The sequence below is a fragment of the Aplysia californica genome, unplaced genomic scaffold (genome assembly GCF_000002075.1).
Source record: "Aplysia californica isolate F4 #8 unplaced genomic scaffold, AplCal3.0 scaffold00635, whole genome shotgun sequence".
In the NCBI taxonomy this organism is placed as follows: Eukaryota; Metazoa; Mollusca; class Gastropoda; order Aplysiida; family Aplysiidae; genus Aplysia; species Aplysia californica.
Genome location: NW_004797905.1, coordinates 265,665 through 278,164, shown reverse-complemented (window position 1 = coordinate 278,164; position 12,500 = coordinate 265,665). Strand labels below are relative to the sequence as shown.

At 39.7% G+C, this 12,500-nt stretch overlaps 1 protein-coding gene and 1 long non-coding RNA gene across 2 annotated transcripts in view; one reads left to right on the top strand and one right to left on the bottom strand.

The window, feature by feature from the left end:
* LOC101854283 overlaps positions 1-3,137 on the top strand; it is a 28,743-nt gene extending 25,606 nt beyond the window's left edge. The window contains exons 2-3 of the mRNA XM_005107831.1: positions 2,297-2,495; positions 2,967-3,137. Coding sequence (XP_005107888.1) covers positions 2,297-2,495; positions 2,967-3,137 — 370 coding nt within the window. The remainder of the gene's footprint in view (positions 1-2,296; positions 2,496-2,966) is intronic.
* Positions 3,138-10,484: 7,347 nt separating this feature from the next.
* The window catches only part of LOC118478512, a 10,194-nt gene continuing 8,178 nt past the window's right edge, over positions 10,485-12,500 (bottom strand). Inside the window, exons 2-3 of the long non-coding RNA XR_004859096.1 lie at positions 12,278-12,423; positions 10,485-10,873 (exon numbers count right to left, since the gene is read on the bottom strand). This is a non-coding gene — a long non-coding RNA (uncharacterized LOC118478512). The remainder of the gene's footprint in view (positions 10,874-12,277; positions 12,424-12,500) is intronic.

Below are 12,500 nucleotides of genomic sequence, written 5' to 3'. Positions count from 1 at the left end.
GTGTAAATGCGTGTTGCCTGTTTTATATTGTTCCCTTGAAAGTGCCACAGTTGTCAAAATCAGCAAGCTTTATATCGCCATTGTCGTTACGCTGTACGGCAGTGCTTGAGAGAACAAATAGTCAAGGTAAACCACCGATGTTTTGTGACGTTCAGATTCCCGCTGTGCTTCAAGACGGCGTACCAGACAGTTCGTGGTTTGAAACTTTGCCACCCAAGTCGTGTTCGTTTTTCAGGGTCTTGAGGCTGATCTTGAGTCTTGTCAGTTTTATTTGTTGGTTTTTGGTTTTTTCCTGTGGTGAAGGTGGGTTTTTTTTTTTTACTTTACTTTAATGAATTCAAATGATAGTTGCTTTCTTGCTCACCGTTTGAAAAAAAGTCTTTTTTTCTTATATAAGAACCAATGAACAATTGAGAAGTAATATGCTTGTCAACGCCCCTTGCAACACTGCCAGTCTTTAAAATTTAAGAGGCTGGACCTCCGAATTCAATATCCATCTCCTATAGGACCGAGTCAAGTAAATACTAAAATTCGAAGAAAATGGTGTTCCCAACACACAACGTCGACCCTTCGAACCCGCAATCTTACGATCATGAGTCTGGTAGTCCATATAACATGTCACTAGACAACCAACGCCACCAAGTAGGTATTAAGAAAAATTAGCGTGGAACAGTACACATAAATGGTATAAGCCAATATTAAAAGGCTAGTCACAAAAATGGCAACAGGTTTATTGGTTTCGTTGTCATCAACATTATTAACCAATCTGAGCCTCCACCCCTTTTTTTTCTTTTTTATTTTGCGTTTGTTTTCCGTTTTAGATAATCCGTCTTATGACAGACGAAGCATTAATCTCTCTACTAAGCAGTACTATTTTCTTTTTTTTTTCTTTTGATACAGTTTTCATCTTTTTTCAGGTATCGCAATTATCTATTCTACTTCTCTTCTTATCTATTTCTTATGTATTAACCATTTATAATTTGACGTACCGAATAATGTAGACCAGTGTAAGTGGTGTAGTGGCAAGGCACTTTGCCGTCAAACACGGGATACCTGAGTTCGATTTCCGAGTGGTAAGAATTTTTGTGGAGTATTTCCGTATTTTTTCTGGGGCGTTATATCCCTCTCATACCTGGTTGGTCTGACAAACAGGGTCAAAGCTCGTCTCCTAAAAAGATATGAATCGGGTGTAATACACCTTCATTTAAAAATAAAACAGAAAAGAAAAGAAAATATAGCACCCTTAGTTTTTCTTTTGCTCGCAGAGTGGCGAAAATCCCCTCGCTTTTGTGACTTCGGAAACGAGATCTGTTAGAAAAATATGAGAACCTATATCATTATTACTATAGTGGTCCCAAAATATTATAATGTGCTGTTATTGTCTGTAAAATTATACAATCTGCGTAGCTGTCTCCGGTTTTACGTCAGGCCAGCCGAAGTACGTATCCTGGTCGAGTTCAGACAAGGTTGAAATAACAATCCAGGCAAGTCCAAAAGAAAGGAAATAGTACGCCAACATTTTTTGTGTCTCGTTTCCAGCACAACAACAATTGTACGCTAAATCCGCTGCAGGAAGCAGGGCGCAGACGACAACACGCGGGAAACGGAGCGGGAAAAGGGCCAGGAAATGTGACGGCCTCCTGGTGGTTGGGGGGGGGGGGGACGAAATAAATGTGGAAAACTTGCATTGGCTTGTGTGGGGGGGGGGAGGGGGGGGGGCTCAGAGGAGGTGTAAAAGAGACCGCAGAATAAAGTAAAGAGCAAAGGGACCGAGAAGGTGATCAACCGACCAGATGTTTTGCTGCTTGTCGCCGAGCTGACCGTGAGTTTGAAAATAATAATAATAATAATAATATAATAATACAAGGGTTGTTCAAAAAGTTTTGCGTCCTCTCCAATAACTTCTAAACTATTCTAGATATCTTCATGAAATTTGTACACAATTGACTTTCAACATGTATACTCTCAAACCCCAAAAAAACAAACAAATTATGCTATTATGTCACACCTTTATGCTATTGCTGTTTACATTATAGAAGCTAGAGTACATTGTCGTCGAGAAAATGGCGTCCAGCAAACCTATGAATGTGCGCTGAAAGCAAAGAGCTGTTACTGAGTTCCTTACTGCAGAGGGAGCAGCACCTATTGATATTCAAAGGCGAATGACGCTTATCTAGGGCGAAGCATGTGTAAATGTAAGTAGTGTTCGAAGACGGGCAAAGGAGTTCGCTGAAACCAGTCCAGCAGAGACAGATTTGTATGACCAAGTTCGTTATGGTCGTCCCAACTCTGCCAGTGATGTTCAACACCAGGAGAGGTTGGATGAGATCATCCAAGCAAACCGGCTGATTAAAGTAAGAGATGTCAATGAAATGCTAGAGATTTCTGTAGGGAGTGCTCAGTATATTATCCATGATGTGTTGGGTTATAGGAAAGTGTGTGCACGGTGGGTTCCCTACATGTTGTCACCGGAGCTGAAATTGAACCGAAGTCAAGTAAGCGATGAACTCCTGGCTCGTTAAACTGATGAAGGTGAAGCTTTCTTACGCCGAATAGTCACAGGAGACGAGACTTGGGTACACCATTATGACCCAGAGAACAAAAGACAATAGAAAGAATACAGGCACACTGGCTCATCTAGCTCCAAGAAGTTCAAAGTTGTTTCATCTGCCAAGAAAGTGCTCATGAGGGTGTTTTGGGACTGCAACCATCTGATTCATATGGAATTTTTAGAACAGGGTTCCACTGTCAACTCTGAACGATACATTGAGGCCCTGAGAAAACTTAGAGCACGGCTGTCACGAGTTCGGCCTGGAAAAAATGCAATTTTGCACCACGACAACGCCCGTCCACACACGAGTTGACAAACTCAAGATGCCAAGGAAAGTCTCAGATTTCAAGAGACCTTACCGCATCCATCATACAGTCCAGACCTTGCTCCATCTGACTTTAATCTTTTTCCTAAGTTGAAGGAGTACCTCAAACGAAAACGTTATGCAGATGACGATGAAGTTCAAGAAGATGTGCGTCGTTGGTTCAGAGGAAAACAACATGAATTCTTCGCCGACAGCATGCGGCAACATATTCGACGTTGGCGGATCTGCATCGACAAAGAAGGCAACTATGTTGAAAAGTAAAGGTACTGTCATGTAGCACACATTCTAAGCTTTCATTTGGTGTATAACTTCTGTATGTAGCACCAGTAATAAAGAAATTATGAAGTTGGAGGCAAAACTTTTTGAACGAACCTCGTAATAATAATAATAATAATAATAATAATAATAATAATAATAATAATAATAATGATAATAATGATAATTGCACTTTACAGCACACGTCCATGCTCTTCAGTATGCTATTACAGCTTTTACAAGGAAAGGGAAGCGAATGGGAAGGGACCTGAATCGACAGAGTGGATTCGCCCCCCTCCCCTCTTCATTTTCTTATTGCTCTGTAAAGCTGATGTTGCTGCATTATAGTTAAAACGACGATGTCAACTTTCACGTTGATATTGGGTTCATAGAATCATTTGCTTTTTGCAAATATCATCATTTAGTGGATATTGGTCTTAAAAATGACGATTTTAAAAATAAATCTTATCTGAAAATGAAAGCTGTTGCACCGGCTTCTCCTTGATAACATTGAACCTTACGTAAAACAAAAACAACAAATTTTCTAAAAATGATACCAGACAACACCTAACAACATCACTACGTACACAGTAGCAACTAACGAAGCGGATGAAGGCAGATAAAATTTAAGGGCAGACCTCACTTTTTTTTCAGTATGGGGGAGTGAAGCGAAAGGGTGGAAAGGCGAACCCACTGTAGCGCGCGTTATGCATTTTGTTGTTGATTAAAAACAACATTCACCCAAAAAAGGGGGGCGAGGCTGATACCCCCTAAAAAGGTAGGGAAGGCGAATGCACTGTGTTTGCGCACTAACAAACAATAAATATTATCCCTAAAGGAACAATTGGAGTTCTTTTTTCATAATCACTTCAAAGCATCTCAATAAATACATGTGATACCTAATTAAATGAATATGCTGGCAATGGGGAATCCTTGGTGGGTTTTATAATACAGAAATTCTAATGTCTGCCGGAACACAGAATTACGGCTCATACTGAAGGGAAGGGACAGGTATGACATATGTCTTGAAAGTACTTCCCGTGTATGCACCCCTCTCCCTCTCTCTTACTGATTGGTCCTGTCTTCCGGAGCGCGGGGGAGATTTCCACACAGACAGATGCTGGTACACTTACAAAGAGAAAGTCAGACAGTTATATGCCCATGCTGGTAGACTAACAAAGGGAACGACAGACAGGCAGACAGATTGGCTGGGACGTCAAAGAGGGATGGGAGCGCTCGTGGAGAGAAAGAAAAGACTGAGAAAGAGAGAAACTGAGAGAGAAAGGGAGGTAGAGACAGAGAGAGACATAGAGACATAGAGACAGAGAGACAGAGAGACAGAGAGAGAGAGAGAGAGAGGGGGAGGGAGAGATAGATAGAGAGAGAGAGAGACAGACAGACAGACAGACAACAGAGGGGGGGGGAGGGGGAGGGAAGAGTGAGAGATGGTAAGTAAGTATAACTATCGGAACCCGTACGGTGCGGGCGTCCTTTGTACCATTGTAAAGTACACTGGACACTTTGTTAGTGAAAATTCGCTAATTAAACGAAATTTTTTCTACTTTTTCTTCCTCTTCTTCCTCTTCTTCCTCTTCTTCCTCTTCGTCTTCTTCGTCTTCTTCGTCTTCTTCGTCTTCTTTTTCTTCTTCTTCTTCTTCTTCTTCTTCTTCTTCTTCTTCTTCTTCTTCTTCTTCTTCTTCTTCTTCTTCTTCTTCCTCTTCCTCTTCCTCTTCCTCTTCCTCTTTCTCTTTCTCCTCTTCCTCTTCCTCTTCCTCTTCTTCTTCTTCTTCTTCTTCTTCTTCTTCTTCTTCTTCTTCTTCTTCTTCTTCTTCTTCTTCTTCTTCTTCTTCTTCTTCTTCTTCTTCTTCTTCTTCTACTATTATTATTATTCTGTTATTACTATTATTATTATTATTATTATTATTATTATTATTATTATTATTACTATTATTATTATTATTGTTGAATATATATACAAAGAGACAGAGAGAAAGAGAGAGAGAGAGAGAGAGAGAGAGAGAGAGAGAGAGAGAGAGAGAGAGAGAGAGAGAGAGAGAGAGAGAGAGAGGAAGGGGGTGGGGGGGGGTTCTCGTTGTCTAGATGTTAAAGTGTTCGCCTCTAATTTAAAGGTCCTGGATTCAAATCTGGATGGCGACGGAAAACTTCTGCTCTAAATTTTTCTCCTTTCACATTCTTTCCTGCTTTCTAACAATGTTCTGTTGTCTGCTTTCTGCCCCACCCCCTGGCCTCCTTTGACTTCCTCCTCTGGGCTCCTGACGCTTTATGCAGCCTTTCTACTGCTACTTCTTGGCTCCTTTGTACTGCTGTCTTTCAGCCACACCCGTGATCTTATGGTAGGTAAGGTGTACACCTAGCCTGTTCGGATAACGGCCAAAAATCTCGGAGTCGCGTGTGCTAGTTGCACACGTTAAAGATCCCTTGGTGGTCCAAAATCGATAAGAGTAGGTTTTGGTCACTACCCGGCCAAAATTCAACATTTTCTATCAACTGAAAATGTTAAACTGTCCTGCACGCTCATATTACCTTATGTAGTTGCGAGCACCATAAAAACACCTGCCAGAAAAAGAAAAAGAGAAAGAGAGAGAGAGGGGGGGGAGAGAATGAGACAGAGGGAAAGAGACACAGATGAGGCGGGTTGACAACTCAAAGAGCTTAGGAATGCGTTAAGTACGTGAGGTTTTGAAAACAAGTGACAAATCTTATGACAAAAGATTCATTCATTGTATCTAGAACAAGAGTTTTGGTATTGATTATGACCACGATGAACGGGCGATAAAAAGACTGACTAATGTACACATACACGCCGGGAAATAATTGGGTACAAAGTTTCAGACAGAAAAAGAAAAGTGGTAAAGATTGCTCGCTTTTATAATTAAATAATGAATCAACATTCAACTGTGACCTGGACCTGAAATAAGATAGAGGAGTTTCGGGTGGAAAGGGGGATAGGTGATATTATGATTGTATCATTACACAACGAACCATGCAATAAAATCAGTAAACATTTTAATAATGAAACCAGAAATCCATGCTATTGTCTTTCTGAAAAAGGACTCCGGGGCACTGTACAATGGTTTCGAAAAAAATCAATATGATGAAAACAAATAAAATATCACTAATCGATTAAATAGGCTGGCAAGATAATACATTTATTCGAGCATGGTAATGGAGTCCGACGTGATATCAGGGGTGGTCTTCCTTACATACCATCCGTCATTTGGAGACATTAAACCTGGTTGTTTTTTGTAGTTGTTGTTTTGGGGGTTTTTTTGTTGGCTTGTCGTTTTTGTCTGTTTGTTGTTTATGTGTGTGTGTGGGGGGGGGGGGGGGGGGGTGTGTGCTTTTTAGCCGGGGGGGGGAGGGGGTTGGTTGGGTTTGTTTGTTTTTGTTTGTTTGTTTTTTTCTAATTACTTTCATTTATCATCTACACACAACCCCCCCCCCCCCCCTCACACACACACGCACGAAATAGAAAAGCAAACAACAAACCACGAGTGAAAACAAAGAAAAAATAACACTTGATTCTATACAGTGCACAGATTAGTGTAAGTAATGGTTTTTGTTTGTTTGTTTTATAATTTCTTTCTTACTCTGTTTTCGCTGTGCATGGAATATACTTGCACTTGCAAGAATCTGAAATGCCCAAATTAAGTAGAATTTAGCTCCGCATGATTTGCTGTATTAATGGTCCATAACAGTACTGTAAGCCGTGTTACTCTGTTGGTAGACTTTTAAATTCTACACATTTTATGAAGATGCGTTCATGTCAGATGGGTAGTAACAAACAAAAAATGGATGGATGGATGGATGGATGGATGGATGGATGGATGGATGGATGGATGGATGGATGAATGGATGGGAGGATAGAGAGCATGATGGATAGATAGATAGATAGATAGATAGATAGATAGATAGATAGATAGATAGATTCTGATCTTCTTCTGTTTTTATTATGTGTTCATACTATGCCTGTATACAATTAAATCCTGCATGTTCCATGCAGGGTTGGGCATGAATGCATGCTTGTACATATGACTTGTTCTTTGCTTGCTTGCTAGTGTGTTGATGGGATGTGTGTCTATGCTTACGTGTGTGCCTCGTGAATGTTCGGTAAAAATAAGACAATGAATCATGATCCGGAACAAGGGAAGGAATTTTAAAAATAAACGTTTAAGTTTTCAGGGGACGCAATAGTTGTAATTATGTCTGCTTCCAGGGTTTTCATAGTTATGTCCCTTGCAATATGAAACCGCAGGGGATGGACGAGGAACGTGGGAAGGAGTTTCTAGATAGAAGGGTGGGGGTCATAAAATTATGCATGCATTTGTTATGTCTTTAAGCAAAATAAAATTCTCATATGCCAATCCTTTGCTCTTCAGTTTTTTCAGACAGAAAATTTAGTATACTCTTTCTCCGACCGAAAAGTCTTCGTTACAGCGTAGTAAAAGAAAGCAGGTACAGAAAAATGAAGACAATTTTTTTTAAACACAACTTTTAAAATATACCATAATTTAAAGATTTAAAATATAGAAATCAGAGCCTTTGATTCTTGTCCATCTCTAATATGATGACCCATTCCTGCATAGGGTTCCATTAATGAATCATGTCATTTTACCTTCACTGTAAAAGCGATACAATATTGAAACACAGGTTTTCAGTAATAAACAAAGGCATACTGTATCTGCTTTGAAAGAAATGTATCATTTTACAGAGTTATACACCTTTTCTCAAGTTGGCGGCCGCAAGCGAAACACCCTTGCCAGCACAAGAAAACCAGACTCATGAAAGTTATTATAATTTTGCATACAGATTTATTTTTGTTAATTTTTATGATAATAACGATAGATTATCTTCTATTTAGGAGGTTCAGTATCTTGCTCAAGGCTATTTATAAAATTTCTTCACTCTTTTAACTTCTGAAAGTATGATCCAATAATGGAACGCTATGCACGAGAGGGTGCGTGGTTTTGTTTTTTTCCCCGGGGTGAGATTTGACCTTTGAGTCTCACTGTGGCTATTATTTGGAGCAAAATTTGGGGTTTCTGTCTGTTGTAATGTGACGGAGAAATGTAGATAGTTTTTCGCTCGATTTTCTGCAGCCTGATCATGCATGGTATTAAGAAATTGAATGTGAACCAGCTGTTGGGTGTTTGGGAGTTCTGATAGGCCTATATTATTCTAGTTATGAGTCTTTATAGCATGTCCCTTCAGCCATTGTTTCTTTTAAAGAAATGAATTTCAAAAGCTTTTGTTTAATAAATTGCAATTGAGAGAACAAAATCGTATTATCCCTTGATACTCTTCGGTAGATCAAGGCAGTTTGATTGATAATGTGATAATGTATTTCTCTCGTATCCAGCAGTATTCCCCATATACCTTCCCAATACAGTCTTCAGTAAATGAAATTAATTTAGTGGTAATGCTGACAACGACGTAACAGTTTGGCCAGAAACTCTAGTCCATTATAACATAGCTACAAAGAACCATGAAAGAACATGTTCCTGAGATTCACCGAAAAAAAAAGGAGGAGGGGATGTTGATGATAATCTCGTGGGTGCCCACCAGGTATAGAATCGGAATACAGAGTCCGGAAAAGCGTATGGACTACCCATATACCAACCGGCGGATTTTCAGTTCTTAGTCAGAGAGGTATGAAGATTCACGGAACAAAGATGGGTTGTGTCACCCAACCAAACTCTCAACAGCAGCATTATATTCCCATCGGAAAACCAAGTCCACAGAGTTATGGAGATCCAGACTGTTGAAGACGACGGAGGGGTGTCACAAGCCAGATGGCCCAGAATCACTTTCCTTCAGTTAACTAGAAGAAAAACTCTGGCAAAACCTTACAGTTGCCAGCATTCGAGCACTGCAGGCAGAGCTGGGAAACAGCAATTGCGATCAGTGTCTGGGGGTATTTAGGATATTGCCTATACCATGTGTAAAGAGCACTTTGATTTGTAGAATAGCATGGCAAAGTAAAGCAAACTCCTCTGAACAACAGGCGACAAAGACAGAGGGAAAAACCTCAGAAACAGACAGAGACACTTTGAAATGTAAATTAAAAAATTAAAAATGCTAAAAACTGCATCAACAGAAGAGGAGGAAAGCCTAAAGAAGCTGTGAAATAAACTAAAACAAGAAGCAAGACAAAGCACTCGGTAGAGCTGAAGGAAAAAACGTCTTCGTTGTAGGAGTACTTGTTTTAAAACACGCATTTTTACAGTAAATTGTTCATTTTCGCAACAAGTACACATTGTGTGCTTTGTTATGGTGTCTAAATACAATAAACGGTATTTTCCACCACCTTACTTTTCATTTATGTCGAAATTTTAACTAGTTAAAAGTATATTACTGCTTATTGCAAAGCCCTAAAAAAAAAACAAGCACCCGCTCGTCAATTATAGCGTTCCATTATTTGACCAACCTTTCGACGGCATCAAAAGTAAAGAATTTTTTGAATTGACACAAAAGCAACCTGAATCCTTTCTTTTGGTTCTCAAAGGTATGTTGTGTCCAAGTGTTATCAAATTTTGAGAGGTCTTGCATTAATGGGTTAGATCTAAGCGAGTGGAGTACCAACAAAATCTGCTCAAACAAAACCAAGTAAAATACGCGCCAATCAATATACATTCGAACCAGGGTCGTTTGCATTGTAGTTCAGTATAATACTACCTGAGCTAAATGTGTTACCCTTGATTTGACAGTCTTGAATTAAAGCAGATTTTAATAATAGATGGCATTAAAAATGTGTTGTAAAGTGCAAATTCCCACTCAACAGCAAGCTTAATGCGCTTTACAATCTATGTCATTACCCCAGCAGACCTAAAGCATTCTGAAACATTCTCAACTTATTGGGAAGCATACAGTGCAAACTGCAATTTTTTAAATATTTCAACAAAGGACAATTCAAGAAGTGCGACTTAATATGATGTAGACATATATAGTGCTCGTTAATGTTCCGCTCGTTTTAACAATTTTAAATTTTAAAAAATTTCTTCACGTGCAACTCAACTGGGCTCAGTTTAGACATGTTCAACTGTAATGCGGGCGATCCTGGTCCAAGTTCGCAGCAGTAGAACATAACTCAATCCAGAAAGAGGTATCATAGTTTTAATCTGACTTGGTACGTGCCAGCACAATTTTTTATTGATCAATTTATTTTAGCTTTAAAATCTTTTTGCTTCCGTAACATTTTGAAAATTCATTCATTCATTCATTCATTCATTCATTCATTCATTCATTCATTCATTCATTCTTTCTTTCATTCATTCATTCATTTTTTTTGGCGAGGGGGTATACAGGAAATTGCAGGTCAGGGATAATTCAACAGTGTTGAAATCGGTGCAAAACCGAACACTGCAGCGACCACTAAACAACAGTAAGAGAACGGACACTCAGGGATGGATCCTGAAGACGGGGAGGGGGGGGGGAGCAGAGATGGAAATTTTCCGACTGCAGTGACCCCAACACAGTGGACAAATAAGACAAGTAAGTAAGTAAGAGAACTGACCTTATCTTCTCTGGGGTGAGGACAGTCTGGCTGCCCACTGCGTCGCCACTGAAGTGGTAGACAGGCTTGTCTCTGCTGTGTCCGTTCTGGCTCATGGTGACCAATGGTCAGTCTCTCTTTGACGATTAATTTGAAAAGGTTGGAAGACGTTGGTTTAGGATTTTGTAGGTCTTGTAGCTCTTGTAGCTCAAGTAGAGCTTTGCCGAATCTGCAAGAGATGAAAATCAGTTTTAAAGATATTGAAATGAAACTTAAACTTGAGGCTTTAATTTAATGACTACAGTGCCGATGAGTGCTGTTCAAATACCTCAAGGTTTATTTTTTTACATTTGGGTCGTATGGGCAATTTTCAGTGATATAATACGTAATTCATTATGCTTCCCCCCTCCCTCCCCCCTCCCCCTTTCCTCCGCACGACACAGTTAGGACAACAGATAATATTATATGAGGCGGATTTCTTTGACCCTGCCTTGGCTAGGGAGGGGGCAAGAGAGAATAAATTGTTTTGCTTCGCTTCTTGTTCTTGCTTTTTTCTGTCAAATAAAGTTGTCTTATACTGCAAAGGTTCGTAAATGAAATAATAGGAGAGCGACGAAGATGAGCATATTATAATGGGTGTGGCTGTTGCTGCTGCTGCTCCTTTTGATGATGTTGTTGTTGTTGTTGTTGTTGTTGTTGTTGTTGTTGTTGTTGTTGTTGTTGTGTGTGTGTGTGGTAGCCTATCCGTTCGAAATGTCTGGAGCCCCGAAGAGCGTGCTCCTCGCCAGGGCCACCACCTCTCTTGGGTAGCGTGTGAGGCAGTCCAACCTCCCTGGATCCCCCCTCCCCTCCTAAGAGATGCCAGGGCCGTTGTTGTTGTTGTTGTTGTTGTTGCTGTTGTTTTGTTGTTTTTGTTTATTTGTTGTTGTTGCTGCTGCTGACATTGCTGATGTTGTTATTACTGTTGTTGCTACTGCTGCTGATATTGCTGGTGTTGTTATTACCGTTGTTGTTGTTGTCGCTGTTGGTGTTGTTGTTGATGGTGATGATTTTGTTGTTGCTGTTGCTGGAGCAGCATTATTAAGGATTGTGTTCTTCCTATTTACTCCCTTCTTGTCCAAGAAATAATATTGGCTATTGTGTGACTACAACTCGGACCAAGTTTTTATTTTTTTGAAGTCAGAAAATGGCAAAAAGCAAAAAAAACAAAACAACAACAACAACAACAACAACAACAACAACAACAACAACAAACAAACGAACAAACAAAAACAAATAAACAAAACAAAAAAAAACTAGCTTTCTTTTCTGTGACGATCAAGTACTTTTATGACAATGACAGACCTGAAGTGCGCACACAAAATAGACGTACAAAGAAGAAAGAGTTTGCGCTCCTTTCTCAACTATTGCCTGCTACTTAATGGTTGTGGCTGTTCTTTTTGTTACTGCTGGTGGTATGTATTGATGTTGCTGCTGTTGTTGTTGCCGCTGCTACAATATTTAGGACATTTTTTTTATTTTTAAAAATAATTTTGATTGACTCAATTCTTGTTCTACGAATAACAAATTGTTTTGTCAATAATTCGGACAAAGTAAAAACCATCAAGGAGTGTCGATGAGCAAAAGAACCAACCTGACTTCTAAACTTCACAAAGGTCAGAAGTCTACGCTGCTTCTCCTCGGGGCTGGCCGTCCTCCCAACTGGATAGAGCCAACTGAAGACAACAGGCAGAACTCTGGAACCTTTCTGCTCAAGTGTCCTCTCTCTTAGTTAGAACACTGAATATATAATATATCACAACTTCTGTCAGAGAGACAGAGAGAGAGAGAGAGAGAGAGAGAGAGAGAGAGAGAGA